Here is a 14,348-nt window from a genome sequence, read left to right on the forward strand (position 1 = left end):
GGGCGGGCATGGCCAATGAGGCTTTACAAATAAAGGATTCAGCTCAACCTTGAAACCATTAAGATAAACAGTGTTTTCACCGGGCCCTGCCATTCAGAGCTCCTCTTGCTCCGCAGTTCTTTGGCTTCATCTTAATTCTCATCTCCCTCCCTCCTCCTCATCTCTGGTGCCGTAATGGAAGAGAATAATCATTTCCTGTTTACCTGTTCTCGCTCAGAATACTAAAAGCAAAACAAAGTCAACAAACGTTTCAGAGTAACTGGCCTCGCATGGGATGGTTCTCCAACTGCATGTCAGACTGGTGACTAAAGGTGGCGCCATCAGCCCTATGGTTCCTGCATAATAACGCACAGCATACGGGCACATATACAGCACACACGGGTCCATTTCATTGTTAAGTGTGGTGGATCTTCTGTTGGTACGATATGGGAAATTGTAACAAAAAAATCTTAGCATAAAAGTGATCACTTAAATCATGGCATAAATATTAGCTTGCACTAGTGGATAATAATGTACATATAGCAGATACACATTAATTTGAGCTATATAACCAGAATTATTTGGCCTTTAAAAAAAAGTCAGTCAAAAAGTCAGTTAGCTTTTTTGACAAAAAAATCAAAAAAGCTAACTGACTTTTTTACTAACTTTTGAACTTTCTTCATAAACATCTTCATATAAAGACTGGTGATATGGCAAGCTTAAGTATTATGGGACAGGGGCCACTAAATCAGCATGTCACATAAAATAAAGTGAAGACATAAAGGTGATAGTTAAATTCTTGCATTTTAAAAAGTTTTATTTTTTTAATAAGAGCTGCAATTTCATCACATCTTGCCCTTTTCTGAGTTAGAGGTGTTAGTAAGTCGTGAGCTCAGTATCCTGCTGAGTTTCTGTAACTGCAGCTTCTCTTTCTGCATAGCGTTCCCAGTGTCCTGTGTGTATCTGTGCGTATGAAGCACACACAGCCACACTGGCATGCTTTTCCATACACTGCTTATGGGATATTCCCTGTGGCTGGAAGGGGCTCGATATGAGCATGCACACACACACACAGACACACACACACACACACACACACACACACACACACACACACACACACACACACACACACACTCATGTCATTGGTTTCTGGTGCTGTAGTGCTGGAGGACCTGTGGGCTTTAGATAGGGAGAGGACACATAAGGCACACATACTCGTGGTTAATAACCAGGCGATTGGGAGTGGGGGCAGGTATGGTGTGTGTGTGTGTGTGTGTGTGTGTGTGTGTGTGTGTGTGTGTGTCTGCTGCACACCTGCTGGGTGCCCTTTGCACCGTGACAATATCCATAACATAAACAAACCAGACCTTACACAACAAAAAACGAACACCTCCAGTATGTAACAGCATAAATCGTTTGATGGAAATGGATTTTTTTCAGAAGTGCAAAGACACGTTTGTAACGACAACAACAATAATAAAAGCAACGCACACGTGAGACGTTTCTGGGCGCACGCGTGGAGCGGGACTTGCCTGTGTGGATCGCTGACGCAGCCTCATGTTGAAGAGCGGGGGGGGCTCCGGTGGGAAGATCAGAGGAACAGCTCAGGCTGATCTTGATTCTTCTGCTGCTGTTCACCCACCCCTGCGTGCTCCTGCATCGCCAGGCCTACCAAACCCCCGCCATGCGCGTCGAGCGGGTCACCACCGTCGTGCCGGTCCGCCGCTCGGAATCATGATGGATGGATTGTACAGCGTCTCACGCTTTGATTATGTGTCCACGCCTGTCACAGTTTCCCAGTGGACAAAGAATAGCTGGCTGATGAACTCCTGAACTGCTGGTGGTGTGTGCGTCCGTGCTGTGTTCCCTGGGCACCTGGGGGATGGGAGGGTGGACGACCACCATAGAAGATCCACATCTATGAAGTGGGTCAGAACGAGTGCTGTTTTTTAATATTCGCTATTGGTTGAGGATTCCTGTGAAAGGAATCAGGTCAAGAACCAGTACAATTAATCATTTGGTGACTCCAGAAGACACAAACAGATGTATGTCAGAAATATGTGTTAGTTCCAGTGGGTCAGAGTAATGTCCTCCACAATCACAATTATGAGTCTCTATGGCAGTAGATGGATCTCAGCAGTAGCAGAGCATGCTTTATGACTGATCTCAGCAACCTTTCATCCTAGACTGCACAGGGTGAGTCAGAACTAGCAGTTTCTCCTTTATCTGTGAAATCCATATTTTTTCTTTCTATTTTCTTTTTGCTTTTTCAAAAACTTCTCAGTGCTACAGATTACAGAAACATTCTCCGTAATCTGTATTTTAAGGCGGTGTATATGCTGAGTGAAGTGTACTTAGAGCTTCTATGCTTGGAGTATATTAGTTGTTCCTGAAATTAAAAGCCACTCTTATTTTTCTAAATTTTTCAAAGCCAGTTGATTTAATGCATCGGCCACTGCTGGTGTGCTGTATTGACACACCTGTGGAAGAAGTTCATTTGCTGCTGTTGTATGTAAAGATCTTTTGATGTACATGAAATTAATTGATTATAACAACATCCAAATTTAGGTTGTGTTCTTTTCATTGTTGACTTTGTGCATTGATATTGATGCCAATATTGTGGAGTTGGGCCCAGTACTGTGGATCAGGATCAGTTAGATGCACGATAGCATTACATCCTTTGTTAAACGAGACTGCTGGGGATAACATTACCATTGCAAGAGAGAGAAATACCATCTCTCTCTCTCTCTCTCTCTCTCTCACTTTCTTTCTCTCTCTTTCTTTCTTTCTGCTCTCTGGGCTCTCTCTCTCCTCCTGTTTTCTTTTTCCTTCCCTCTTTCTCTCTACTTTCTTTATGTCTCTCTCCCCATTGCTCTCTCTCTCTTTCTCTCTCTCTCTCTCTCTCTCTCTCTCTCTCTCTCTCTCTCTATTTATTAGTCTCTTAGGAATGGACTTGGCTCATTACTGCCCGTGTAGTTTCAACATATGGATCAAATGCTTGTCATTCCTTCCCTTTGTTATTCCCTGCTTTGCATTCTATCCCTCCTTTGAATTCTGCCTGAGATAGCTCTCCCCATTCAGACCTCCCTTCACCCCTCTCCCACACTTTTAGCATCGTTTCTGTGTGTGTGTGTGTGTGTGTGTGTGTGTGTGTGTAGTGTATGTGTGTGTGTGATCGAGAAAGAGAGAAAGACAGAGGAAGAGAGAGAGAGGGAGAAGAGAGAGAGAATAGACAGACATAGGTCAAAAATTGTTCACATTACATCTTGATTTTTATTCTTTGCTCTGCTGTTTTCTCATTTTATTGCATAATTGAGTAAGTGTAGGAGTACGGCAGGTCTGAGCTCCCTGTCACAGGACAGGACACTGGGCTTCACAACTAAAGAAGCATATGAGTTCAGCAGGACACATCTTCTACCTTCATTGTCCACTGTTCTCCATCTTTTCCTCGTGAGACCCGACCTTGGCATCCCCGTAGCCCTCAGCCGTTATAAGGACAGACATTTAGAGGTTTATTACTTCTGTCCGTGGCTCCCATTTGATGTGATCCAGTGTCTGTTCTTTTTCATATTTGTGGTGACAATGATGTTTCATGTTTCATGTTGTCCACAGATAAAGTCCAGGTTCACTTGCATTGCTAACGTGCTTTGTCAAACCTGTGTGATGATGCATTTGTAAAAAAAAAATATATATATATATATATATATATATATATATATAGTCTTTTGATGTCTTCCTTTGGGAGAAACATAAGCATGACTAATAACATTGTCTCAGACAAGTGTCCATTCCTGAGGCATCAAAGCAAAGAGTGATGGAAGGATGTCGTGGCTGGGGGAGTAGACAGAGCAAGGGACACATTTCACTGCTGTTTAATCCCTTCTTCTCCTGTTTAATCCCTCTTCTGACTCTCTCCCTGTCTCTACTACTCTCTCTCTCACTCTCTCGTTCGTTATTATGCACACCCTCCCCTCCGACGTTTCGATTCAATCAGAAGTTCTTATCGGTGTGTGCAGAGTTGGTCCCTGTCTTTCACCGTGCAGCTGTAAGCCCCCCCCCGCAGGGGTTGAAAGGCACGTGTGAAAAGTGGCCACCGTGTGGGTGTATCTGACTGGTAAACTTCAGATTGAGAAACTCGCATACAGTAGACGTATTGCAAAACGGCAGAAATAATATGCGTTATTTTTGGTATGGTTCTTCCTGCCTGAGGTGATCCTGAAATTTTGACGCATGCGGTTAAGCCTCCTTAATCAAAGGTTGTTTAGAGGAACGTAGGCTGTTTGTTAAAGCGCTCAAAGAGGATTTCCACCGCATATAACCCATAGTTTTATCTTCATGTTGTGAACATTTAGTAAAATCCATTTATTTGACTAGACCCAATATGAGGGAATGGTGTGATGTTGATTTCTAATCTTTCCTCCTGGACAGGCCGGGTGATGTCTTCCTGAACTACACTGATTCTGTGAAAAGCCTTGAATGTGACCCTCTCCTCCATACTGGTCTTTATTTCCCAATAGTAGTTTTTAATGACGCTGTTGTCAGTGACACTCAGGAACTTTCCAGTCTCTCAGTGACTTGAAGCAAGCTCTCTTTGGCCATGTGAAATAACACACGTTAGGAATATATGATGAACATTGTTGATCACTCAAATATTTACGTGGTTGATGTGTAATGGTGATTTTTGGTGAGATGATGGAGTCTCTCAGCCAGCTACCTCTTCAGGCGAGAGAAAGAGGGAGGGCGGGAGGGAGTGAGAGGGAGGGCCGATTACGGAGAGGGAGGCTCAGAGAAGGAGCAGCAGGTGAGGGGAATCATGGCGGCCCTCTCTTTAGAGGATTGGTCTGCAAAGGGGGTGGGAACACTGGCGATGGTTGATGTTGTGTTCAGCCTGACCCGCAAGGAGCATCTCTTGTCAGAGTGAAATAGCTCAGTGAACAAAAGCAGGGAGAGGGAGAGAGAGAGAGAGAGAGAGAGAGAGAGAGAGAGAGAGAGAGACAGAGACAGAGACAGAGAGAGAGAGATGACGCAACTATCTCATGGATATTACACCTTGTGTTTGTGTGAGTGAAATTATGAATTGACTGAGACTGTGTTGTGCCCCCCCTTCAACCAATTTGATTCAATGCAAAAAATTTTTTTTTTACATTTTCTTTGTTTGCTTTCATTTTATCCAGGAAGACTATTTTGACCCATGTTAAACAAGTCATTGTGAGGCACCTAATTTCACCCTTTGGTTCAACATGTCTTAATTTCATCGTCTTAATTTGTGTCTCATCCTTGTTTCAGACAAGAGACTTAAACCCTTAATGTGCTCCTGCTTAATTCAGCGCTCAATCTGCTATGACACCTGTCTTTTGGCTCAGTAGCTCCAGGATGACATGTTGTATTGTCAGCAGGATTACGTCGGACGTGGGGGCCAGACTGCAGAGCTGGGGGGAGATTAGCAATAAAACCTCCAGGGGCTGTCTCTTCTATCCCTCTCTCTCTCCCTCTGTTGTTGGATTCCAGTTCTGCCTGCTTTCCTGCTCTACTCTTTATTCTCTCTTTCATCAGTTCTTTCTGACTCCCTCTCTACCTCTCCCCCACTCATTCTTTATCGTCTTTTCCCTTCACCTTCTATCACCTTTGGACCCCTCACGCACAACTGCTTAACGACGTCTCTCTCTCTCTCTCTCTCTCTCTCTCTCTCTCTCTCTCTCTCTCTCTCTCTCTCTCTCTCTCTCTCTCTCTCTCTGTTCACGTGGTACTTCTCCCCCTAACAGAGGTCCACTGACTCTGCCCATTTTGCTCCCGTTCTCTCAGAACTCTGGCAGTGGGAGGAGGCGGTGAAGAGTCTGGACCGTTCGGACTACACAAGCTCCTCGTTTCGTGTGCCGCTTCGTGCGGAGACCTCACACTTGCTTTTTGTCAACATTGTTAGCTTGTTTGAGAAGGCTTTGTCCTCTGAATGGAGCACACGTCGCTACGGTTCAATGGGACGGGTGGGATGTTTGGCTGTTTCTCTTGACCAAGCATTTAAGTTGTGTGCAGTCACTGTCACACTGAGCAATATTCCAAGAGCCAGATGAATGACCTTATAAAAGAAGCCAAGTCTCTGTCTTGCTAGACAGCGTCTGTGCAGACAGGTGACAGGTGTTTACTGCCACAGGTATGATAGGACTGGATTTGCTACTTATGAAGTGGGGGCTTTGCTGATTGGATTAGGTTATTATTGCACGTGTATCTATTGGATCCTGGGAAAGAACTGTGAGCCTACTCAAATCTTCTGAACCTCTCCCCCCCTTCTCTCTATCTCTCTCTCTCTCTCTCTCTCTCCTCTCTCTCTCTCTCCTCTCTCTCTTCTCTCTCTCTCTCTCTCTCTCTCTCTCTCTCTGCAGGTAAAGTGCTGAACACAGATTTGAGGCATTACCTCGGCCTGCAGTTCCAGAAAGGATCTCTGGACCACAAGCTGCAGCAAGTGATTCGAGACAACCTTTACCTGCGCACTATACCATGTAAAACTGCTGCACGTGTGCCCCACACACACACACACACTCACACTCACACACACACACACACACACACACACACACACACACACACACACACACACACACACACACACACACTCACACACACTCACACACACACACACACACACACACACACACACACACACACACTCACACACACACACACGCACACACACACTCACACACACTCACACACACACACACACACGCACACATCCTCCTTGTCCATCTGCCAGTCTTTCCTTTATCTCCATAGTCTCCTCTTATTTGGCTGTCAGAGCGGAGTGGACCGCCACGTCGGGTCTGGCCGTCGTGTGTAGCTGCCTCTTCTCCTGCGGCTAGCGCACCTCTTCCACTCGCTGTGTAATTCAGCGCGTCCTTCCTCTCCGAACGCCTGACCACCCGAGGCTGCCCTCTGTCTAACGCACAGGCGCCTTAACACGAAAAGATCGGGGCGGGGCGGCGGTTACGGAAGCGTCGCACTTTGAGCTGTCACCCTGGGCTGAATTTGGCAGAGGACTCTTATTTTTTTTTTTTTTTTGCTTCTTTAGATGTTTTACTCTGAATGACATTGCAAGGCACCCTAGCCATTCATGACAAAAGTCTTTGGGAGTGTAGCTTTTTGTATGATACAGTATACGTAAACTGTCTTCGAAGAATGTTTCATTGTTCCCAACGTTCACCAGAGACAGTGTTGTGTAATTCAACACCGCAGAATCGTAGCCAGTGCATATTTTTGGGTTTTCATGTGTCAGCTATTTTTCTCCTGTCTTCCCCAGTGTTTGGTGCCTGTACCTCCTTCTCAAAGCCACATCCACTGTACGTTTCCCAACTGCTTCTCGTGCTGCTGCTCATAAAGTCGCGTCAGCTGAACATTCGTGGTCTGAATCTGTGTGTGTGTGGGCGGGCAGATGCCCTGGACAGGCCAGTACAGCTGATTGACAGGAGAGAGGACCTATACGATCCTGCCCAGAATGAGTTGTGCAGACTTGAGCTTCTGGCTATTGTTGTCAAGGGATTCAGGCTTGGATAGGGGTGATAGAACAGAACTCACATCTCACCTTCAAATATTATTGTATTCCATTAGGACCAAGAATAAGTTTCTGAAATTGGCACAGGAGTTAGTACTGTCTTATAAAATATTGTGGAGCCTGAGTACTAGAATGATATCAGATGGTGTTATTTGAGAATGCTGTAGAGTCAGTCAGACAGAAATAAGCAAATGACTATTTGCGTGGCGAGAATGAAGCATGGTGTTACTCTTTGATCTGTGTGCCAAATGCCCGTCTCCAGGAGAACCCCAATCACACCAAATGACACTTGGTCGCACGACAGCAATTCAAGCAAATCATGCTGTGGTGCTATCCTTCAGTCACTCCACATACTACTGCTCTCTCTCTTTCTCTCTCTCTCTCTCTCTCTCTCTCTCTCTCTCTCTCTCCCTCTTTCTCTCTCACTTTGTTTCTGTCTGTCTCTCTTGCTGGCACAGTGCCAAATGGCACGTTCGTGGTCCTGCAGTCCACAAATGAGCTCACGAGGACCAGCGAGGCCACAGCTTGTCCCATTTCTCATTTTGGCGTTCGGAGGGGTGCTCAGGTGCGCCCTCTATGGGCCATGACTGCGATCTTCAGGACCACAGCTGGTTCAGAGGCGCCCTGTCACCCAACATTCTGGGAGAGCAGATTGTTTAAATTGCTGCTCAGTTATTGTGGTCATTTGTGGGAACATTAAGTTCTGATCCTCTGAACAGCAGCTCTGCGCATACAGAACCATCAAACGAAACACAACAGGGAGTGTCCTGCATGGTAATATTCCTGGCTGTCCCGCAAGCACATTTAAACCCAGCACACCAGCCTCGTCACTAAACTGAGAATGTTGAGAAGGACCACAAGGCTTAGGGCAAGACTCTAGGGAAAGACTCGTTTAGATGGTCTTCTGTGTCTCCCGTCTCACCTGTCTCTCCTGTCTCACATCCGTCTTCCCCTTGTTCTCTCGGTCTGTTTCTGCACCATGTGTCCCGAGTGCCAGCCGAGGGTGACATATGAGAGAGAGAGAAATAGAGAACAGGAAAGAGTTACAGGCAGTGTACAAAGAGAGTCAGCTGGAGAGCAGAGTGCCTCTGGTGAAGGGCAGAACACTTGGTAAAAGCTTTTTAAAGCTCCTCTGATGGAGGGCCAGAGAGAACAGCACTCACCCCTCCCGCACTCCTCCTTCACCCCTCACCCCTCTCTCCTCCATCCCCTCTCTCACACCTCTTCACGCCTCCTCACTCCTCCGCACGCCGCCTTCACCCTCGCGCCCTCACCCGCTCTCACTCCCCTTCATCCCTCCCTCACTTCTCCTGCACCTCTCCCTCACTCCTCCTTCACCCCTCTCTCACTCCTCCATCACCCCTCTCTCACTCCTCCTTCACCCCTCTCTCTCCTCCTTCACCCCTCCCTCACGCCTCCTTCACCCCTCCCTCACTCCTCCCTCACTCCTCCCTCACTCCTCCTTCACCCCTCTCTCTAATCCTTCACTCCTCCTTCACTCTTCCCTCACTCCCCCTTCACCCCTCCCTCACTTCTCCTTCACCCCCTCACTCCTCCTCACTCCTCTTTCACCCCTCCCTCACTCCTCCTTCACCCCCACTCCTCCTTCACTCCTCCCTCACTCCTCCTTCACTCCTCTCTCACTCCTCCTTCACTCCTCCCTCACTCCTCCTTCACCCCTCTCTCACTCCTCCTTCACTCCTCCTTCACTCCTCCTCACTCCTCCTTCACCTCCCTCACTCCTCCTTCACCCCCTCACTCCTCCTTCACCCTCCCCTCACTCCTCCTTCACCCCCTCACTCCTCCTTCACCCCTCCTCACTCCTCCTCACTTTTCCCTCACTCCTCCTTCACTCCTCCTCACTCCTCCTTTCACCCCTCCCTCACTCCTCCTTCACCTCTTCAGCTCTCCTCAGTTTCTTTCTTCTCATTTGTTTGAAGGAATCTTCATCTGTGGTATCCAGTACAGTTTGTCCCTTAGTGACAATACTATGCTCAACATTTTAACCTACAAATTAATACAAAAGTATTCATTGTGTATTTTGATGTATGCTGTAGTATCACAGTGGTGCTCTTAGCAAGGCTTATTTAGGCATTTTTAAATGTCATTTATTCTTAAATTGAAGTCTAATTTCTCCAGACATTTGACTGCATTTCAATATTGAGAATCTGATGTAAATGTACTTCAGAAGACAGCAAAGCCTGGTGGCATTTTCTAGCACCCACACAAACAGAGCTGAGAAATGTCAGCTCTCATTTTTGGCCTTTTATTCGAAAGAAATGCCACATTCGGATACCGCTTGTGTGCAGCTAAATAACCCCCCCTTTCTAGGCTGCTCCCAGAGGGTATAGAGCAGCTCGGCTGGGTGATGTCTGCTCAGACACACCTGATCTAGCTTAATTACCCGGACTGGGATGTAAATGAGAGCAGGGAACGCCAGTGCAGGCCCAGAGCACGGTGTCCTCTGTTTTAATGGCTCCCCTCCTACATGCCCACAGAGGAACAGCTTCCTCAGTTGAAAACCTAATGTTAATCTCATGCGTAGGTGACAAGTTATAAGTATCCTTTCTGAAATCTCAAACTGGATTGTGAAGCTTGCGTTTGATCACATTGAGAAGCTTGAGATGTGGGGTTGTGCGGCGGACTGGGAGGGATGTAATCTCCAGCTGGGACTCCTGTTCGATGTCTCAGCCCTCCAGGGCTGGAAGTTTGTGGGGGCACAATTGGCTCTGTGTGTGGGTGGGACGGATGGCGTGGAGCCCCTCTCTGTCGGTTCAGAAAGATGCCACCTGTCTGTGGGTGTCTGTTAGGACATATACAGAACTGGGCAGTTTGAGTCCTCCTGGCAGGGTGTTCAGCTGCCCTGTGATGGTGTGTGAGAGGTAATATGAGGTCGCGCACTATAGATGACATCAGGTTTAGTGGGTGGGAACTGGCAATGACTACAATACTCTCTCTCTCTCTCTCTCTCTCTCTCACACACACACACACACACACACACACACACACACACACACACACACACACACACACACACACTCTCTCATTGACTCACTCTGTCTCTTTCTCATTCACTTAATATATTTCTTTCTGTCTCTTCAATCTCACTCTTTCACTCATCACTCTCTCTCCTCTCTTTCACAACCCTCTCTCTCTCTCCCTCTCTCTCTCTCTCTCTCTTTCTCTTCAACAAAAATCCTGTTTTTTTTCTTCTTCATGCCTTTGTCACACATTGCTTGTGTTCTGTAACCACATTTGAAGGATCAACCGTACGGTTATTATCCAGTTATTATCCAAACTTATAATTCAACCCCCGCTGGTATCTAACTGTCCCATATATGGCAGAGTTGATTTTGAGATTGATCCCTTTTCCATTCAACAAATCCACTAAATTGGAATGACAGTTCATTCAGTTAGCTAATTGAATCGCTCTGTTGTGAGTAGCGCAAGTCGATGCAAAACTTTCCAAACAATGACATTAAGAGTCCTACAGAAGTTGTTGATGTGAGATGTCTCCCACGAGCAGGTCCGTGTAACCGAGTGCACTGTGTGTGCAGGTACCACCCGGCTGCCCAGAGACGAGGAGGTTCCAGGAGTGGACTATAACTTCATCAGTGTGGGCGATTTCCGCATCTTGGAAGAGAGTGGTCTGCTACTAGAGAGTGGAACTTATGATGGTAAGAGCAGAGGTCAGGGGTCATAGGTTTTACTGATGCACTTTGTGTTGTGTAATAGTGATAGTTGGAATATATAAATATACATTTTGTAACATTGTGGAAAATGACAATTGGCACATTGGCAAATATGACATATGTTTTATATAGTAATCTTTTAAAGCGTTTTACACTTGCATAATTAACATGTATTTATACAATTCTATAAATAGCATATAGTCATGAAAGCTCCAAAATGTTCCATTTAGCCTCAGTTAAGCTAAGGGATTGATTTAGCTTAAGAGTTATTCAGTAGAAGATGATGACTTTGAGAGTATGAGTTTCCATGGTGCAAAAGTGCACTTTCAGATGGACTATGGTGGAGACTGGGGTGATTAGCCACTGTAACCCTACCAACCCCCAAACTCCTGGTACGCTTCAGGGCCCAAGGGAGGGGCTTAGTCTCAGTAAAAACCCTGCTTGGAGAACACACAGATGTTATATCGCTCAGACCAGCCTGGGGAAGAAGAAGCAGGGCTAAATCGAGGCCTTCTGTTTGAGAGGGCCGCTTCTCTGTTGTCTTCACAGTTTTGTAGTCCTTTCTGGTTTGAGGTCAGTGTGTTTTCCGCCCATCTGCTTAAACAAGAACAATGAAAACAAACTGCAAAACAGTTGCTTTGATGTGTCTGGACCACTACACTGAGAGAGAGAGAGAGAGAGAGAGAGAGAGAGAGAGAGAGAGAGAGAGAGAAGGACCATGAGAGAGAGAGAGAGAGAGAGAGAGAGAGAGAGAGAGAGAGAAGGACCATGAGAGAGAGCGAGTGTGCAGGAGAGATAGAGGGTGGTGTGAGACAGAGAGAGAGAACAGCCTGTGCTAGGCGCTAGGCTAGGGGAGTTATCGTGGTCCCATGTTGCCTGCGTGATGGAGGCCGTGCCAGGGAAGTCCAGCTGGGACGGCCAGCCGTGTCAGACAGACATGCCCATATGTGCCCGGACTCAGAACTGGGAGGATGCAGTGCCAATGCAACACGTATACGTACACGCAGGCCCAAACTCAGACACAAACACACACACACACACACACACACACACACACACACGCACACGCATGAACTCGAGCACGAGCGTGCACAAACGGCAGATTAGATAAATGTTTCATTGAATTTACCATTTTATCCATTTTTTATTCCACCCTTCCTATGAAAGGGCTGAGATCCGAGGTGCCGGCGAGGCCGGGCCTTTTGATGGCCAGGAGATCAGAACATTTGGCAGCACTGAAATGGAATTAGCCTTTCCGTTTGGAGATGTGAGGCTCGTTTCAAATGCAACACAAGATGGCTGGAATCAATCCTAAGCCAAGAAAGGATTTTCAAAGGAGCACCCTGTATTAACACTATAGTTTAGTTTACCATCAGGTTGAAAGATGATACTTCAGGGTGCTCCCATTCTCTTTTATCAGTAGTATACTTTGATTTTTATTTTTTTTTTTGCTTTCCAGACGGCGTCTAATATGATTGTAATGAGAGAAGGGCAGTTAGGCGCTTGCCAATTAGAAACTGACAACACACAGTAAAGATTCGCTGCTTATTGAAAACCGATGGCACCCGCTGCATCTCTGTGAGGCATTTGTGAAGTGGTGTTGGGAGCCCTTACTAAGTGTTTCAGATCTTGCTGTTCTTATTCATTTGTGAAGTGGTGTTGGGAGCCCTTACTAAGTGTTTCAGATCTTGCTGTTCTTATTCATTTGTGAAGTGGTGTTGGGAGCCCTTACTAAGTGTTTCAGATCTTGCTGTTCTTATTAATTTGTGAAGTGGTGTTGGGAGCCCTTACTAAGTGTTTCAGATCTTGCTGTTCTTATTCTTATCTGCTATGTATATTTTTCTAGTGATTTAGGAGTTCCTAGTGGTGATGTCTCTTTCAGCAGTGTATTCTCAGTGATTATCTAAGCTGGTGCATACTGATTAGCAGTCTACACTGACTAGCAGTTGGGAATTCTGATCTATTAAATCAAGCTCTATCTGTAACAGTAATAGCCGTCTGCCAGAGTGATCAGTGTGTCCTGTCTGTAGCGTGTTCAGTGTGTCTGGTCTGTGGTGTGTTCGGTGTGTCCGCTCTGTGGTGTGTTCAGTGTGTCCGCTCTGTGGTGTGTTCAGTGTATCCGCTCTGTGTTGTGTTTAGTGTGTCCGGTCTGTGGTGTGTTCAGTGTGTCCGCTCTGTGGTGTGTTCAGTGTATCCGCTCTGTGTTGTGTTTAGTGTGTCCAGTCTGTGGTGTGTTTAGTGTGTCTGGTCTGTGGTGTGTTCAGTGTATCCGCTCTGTGTTGTGTTTAGTGTGTCCGGTCTGTGGTGTGTTCAGTGTGTCTGGTCTGTGGTGTGTTCAGTGTGTCTGCTCTGTGGTGTGTTCAGTGTGTCTGCTCTGTGGTGTGTTCAGTGTGTCTGGTCTGTGGTGTGTTCAGTGTGTCCGCTCTGTGGTGTGTTCAGTGTGTCTGGTCTGTGGTGTGTTCAGTGTGTCTGCTCTGTGGTGTGTTCAGTGTGTCTGCTCTGTGGTGTGTTCAGTGTGTCTGGTCTGTGGTGTGTTCAGTGTGTCCGCTCTGTGGTGTGTTCAGTGTGTCTGGTCTGTGGTGGGTTCGGTGTGTCTGGTCTGTGGTGTGTTCGTTGTGTCTGCTCTGTGGTGTGCTCAGTGTGTCCGCTCTGTGGTGTGTTCAGTGTGGTATGCTGTATCCACTCCGTGGTGTGTTCAGTGCCATTTCACTTTATTTAGATCATCATCTTATTACTCTTTCTAGGCATGAAAATAACCTTGTCCATCAGCCCAAATGTCAACAACATTAAGAAATTGCAGTGGCCCGGTCTGTTTTTATAGTCAGATTACACAACTCCCCTTAGATCAACGCTGACAAATTACAACTTAAATGCACCTTGACGCTGAGGGGCTGTCAGGCAGCTGCAAGGCTCACACCCTGAGAGGTGTGTGTGTTTAGTGATTAATCACAGTTAGAGGTTAGGTGTGCCCCTGCTGGTGCTTGGTCTGCATCTCAACGTACCTGTGAGTTCATCTCTCCCTCAGTCAGCAGAGTGTAAGAGATTTGTGCTGTCAGAGAATTCATAATCCCAGTGCATATTCTGAACTTATAGTCAGTAATTAATTCATTTATTTTAAAAGCATATCCTCT

The 14,348-nt window shown here is 46.4% G+C and overlaps 1 protein-coding gene across 1 annotated transcript in view; it reads left to right on the forward strand.

Annotated features, from left to right (window-relative positions):
- magi3b (membrane associated guanylate kinase, WW and PDZ domain containing 3b) overlaps positions 1 to 14,348 on the forward strand; it is an 84,806-nt gene that overhangs the window by 47,137 nt on the left and 23,321 nt on the right. Inside the window, 2 exon segments of the mRNA XM_077014243.1 lie at positions 6,360 to 6,476; positions 11,083 to 11,202. Coding sequence (XP_076870358.1) covers positions 6,360 to 6,476; positions 11,083 to 11,202 — 237 coding nt within the window.

Source organism: Brachyhypopomus gauderio, chromosome 8 (assembly GCF_052324685.1).
Source record: "Brachyhypopomus gauderio isolate BG-103 chromosome 8, BGAUD_0.2, whole genome shotgun sequence".
Lineage (NCBI taxonomy): Eukaryota > Metazoa > Chordata > Actinopteri > Gymnotiformes > Hypopomidae > Brachyhypopomus > Brachyhypopomus gauderio.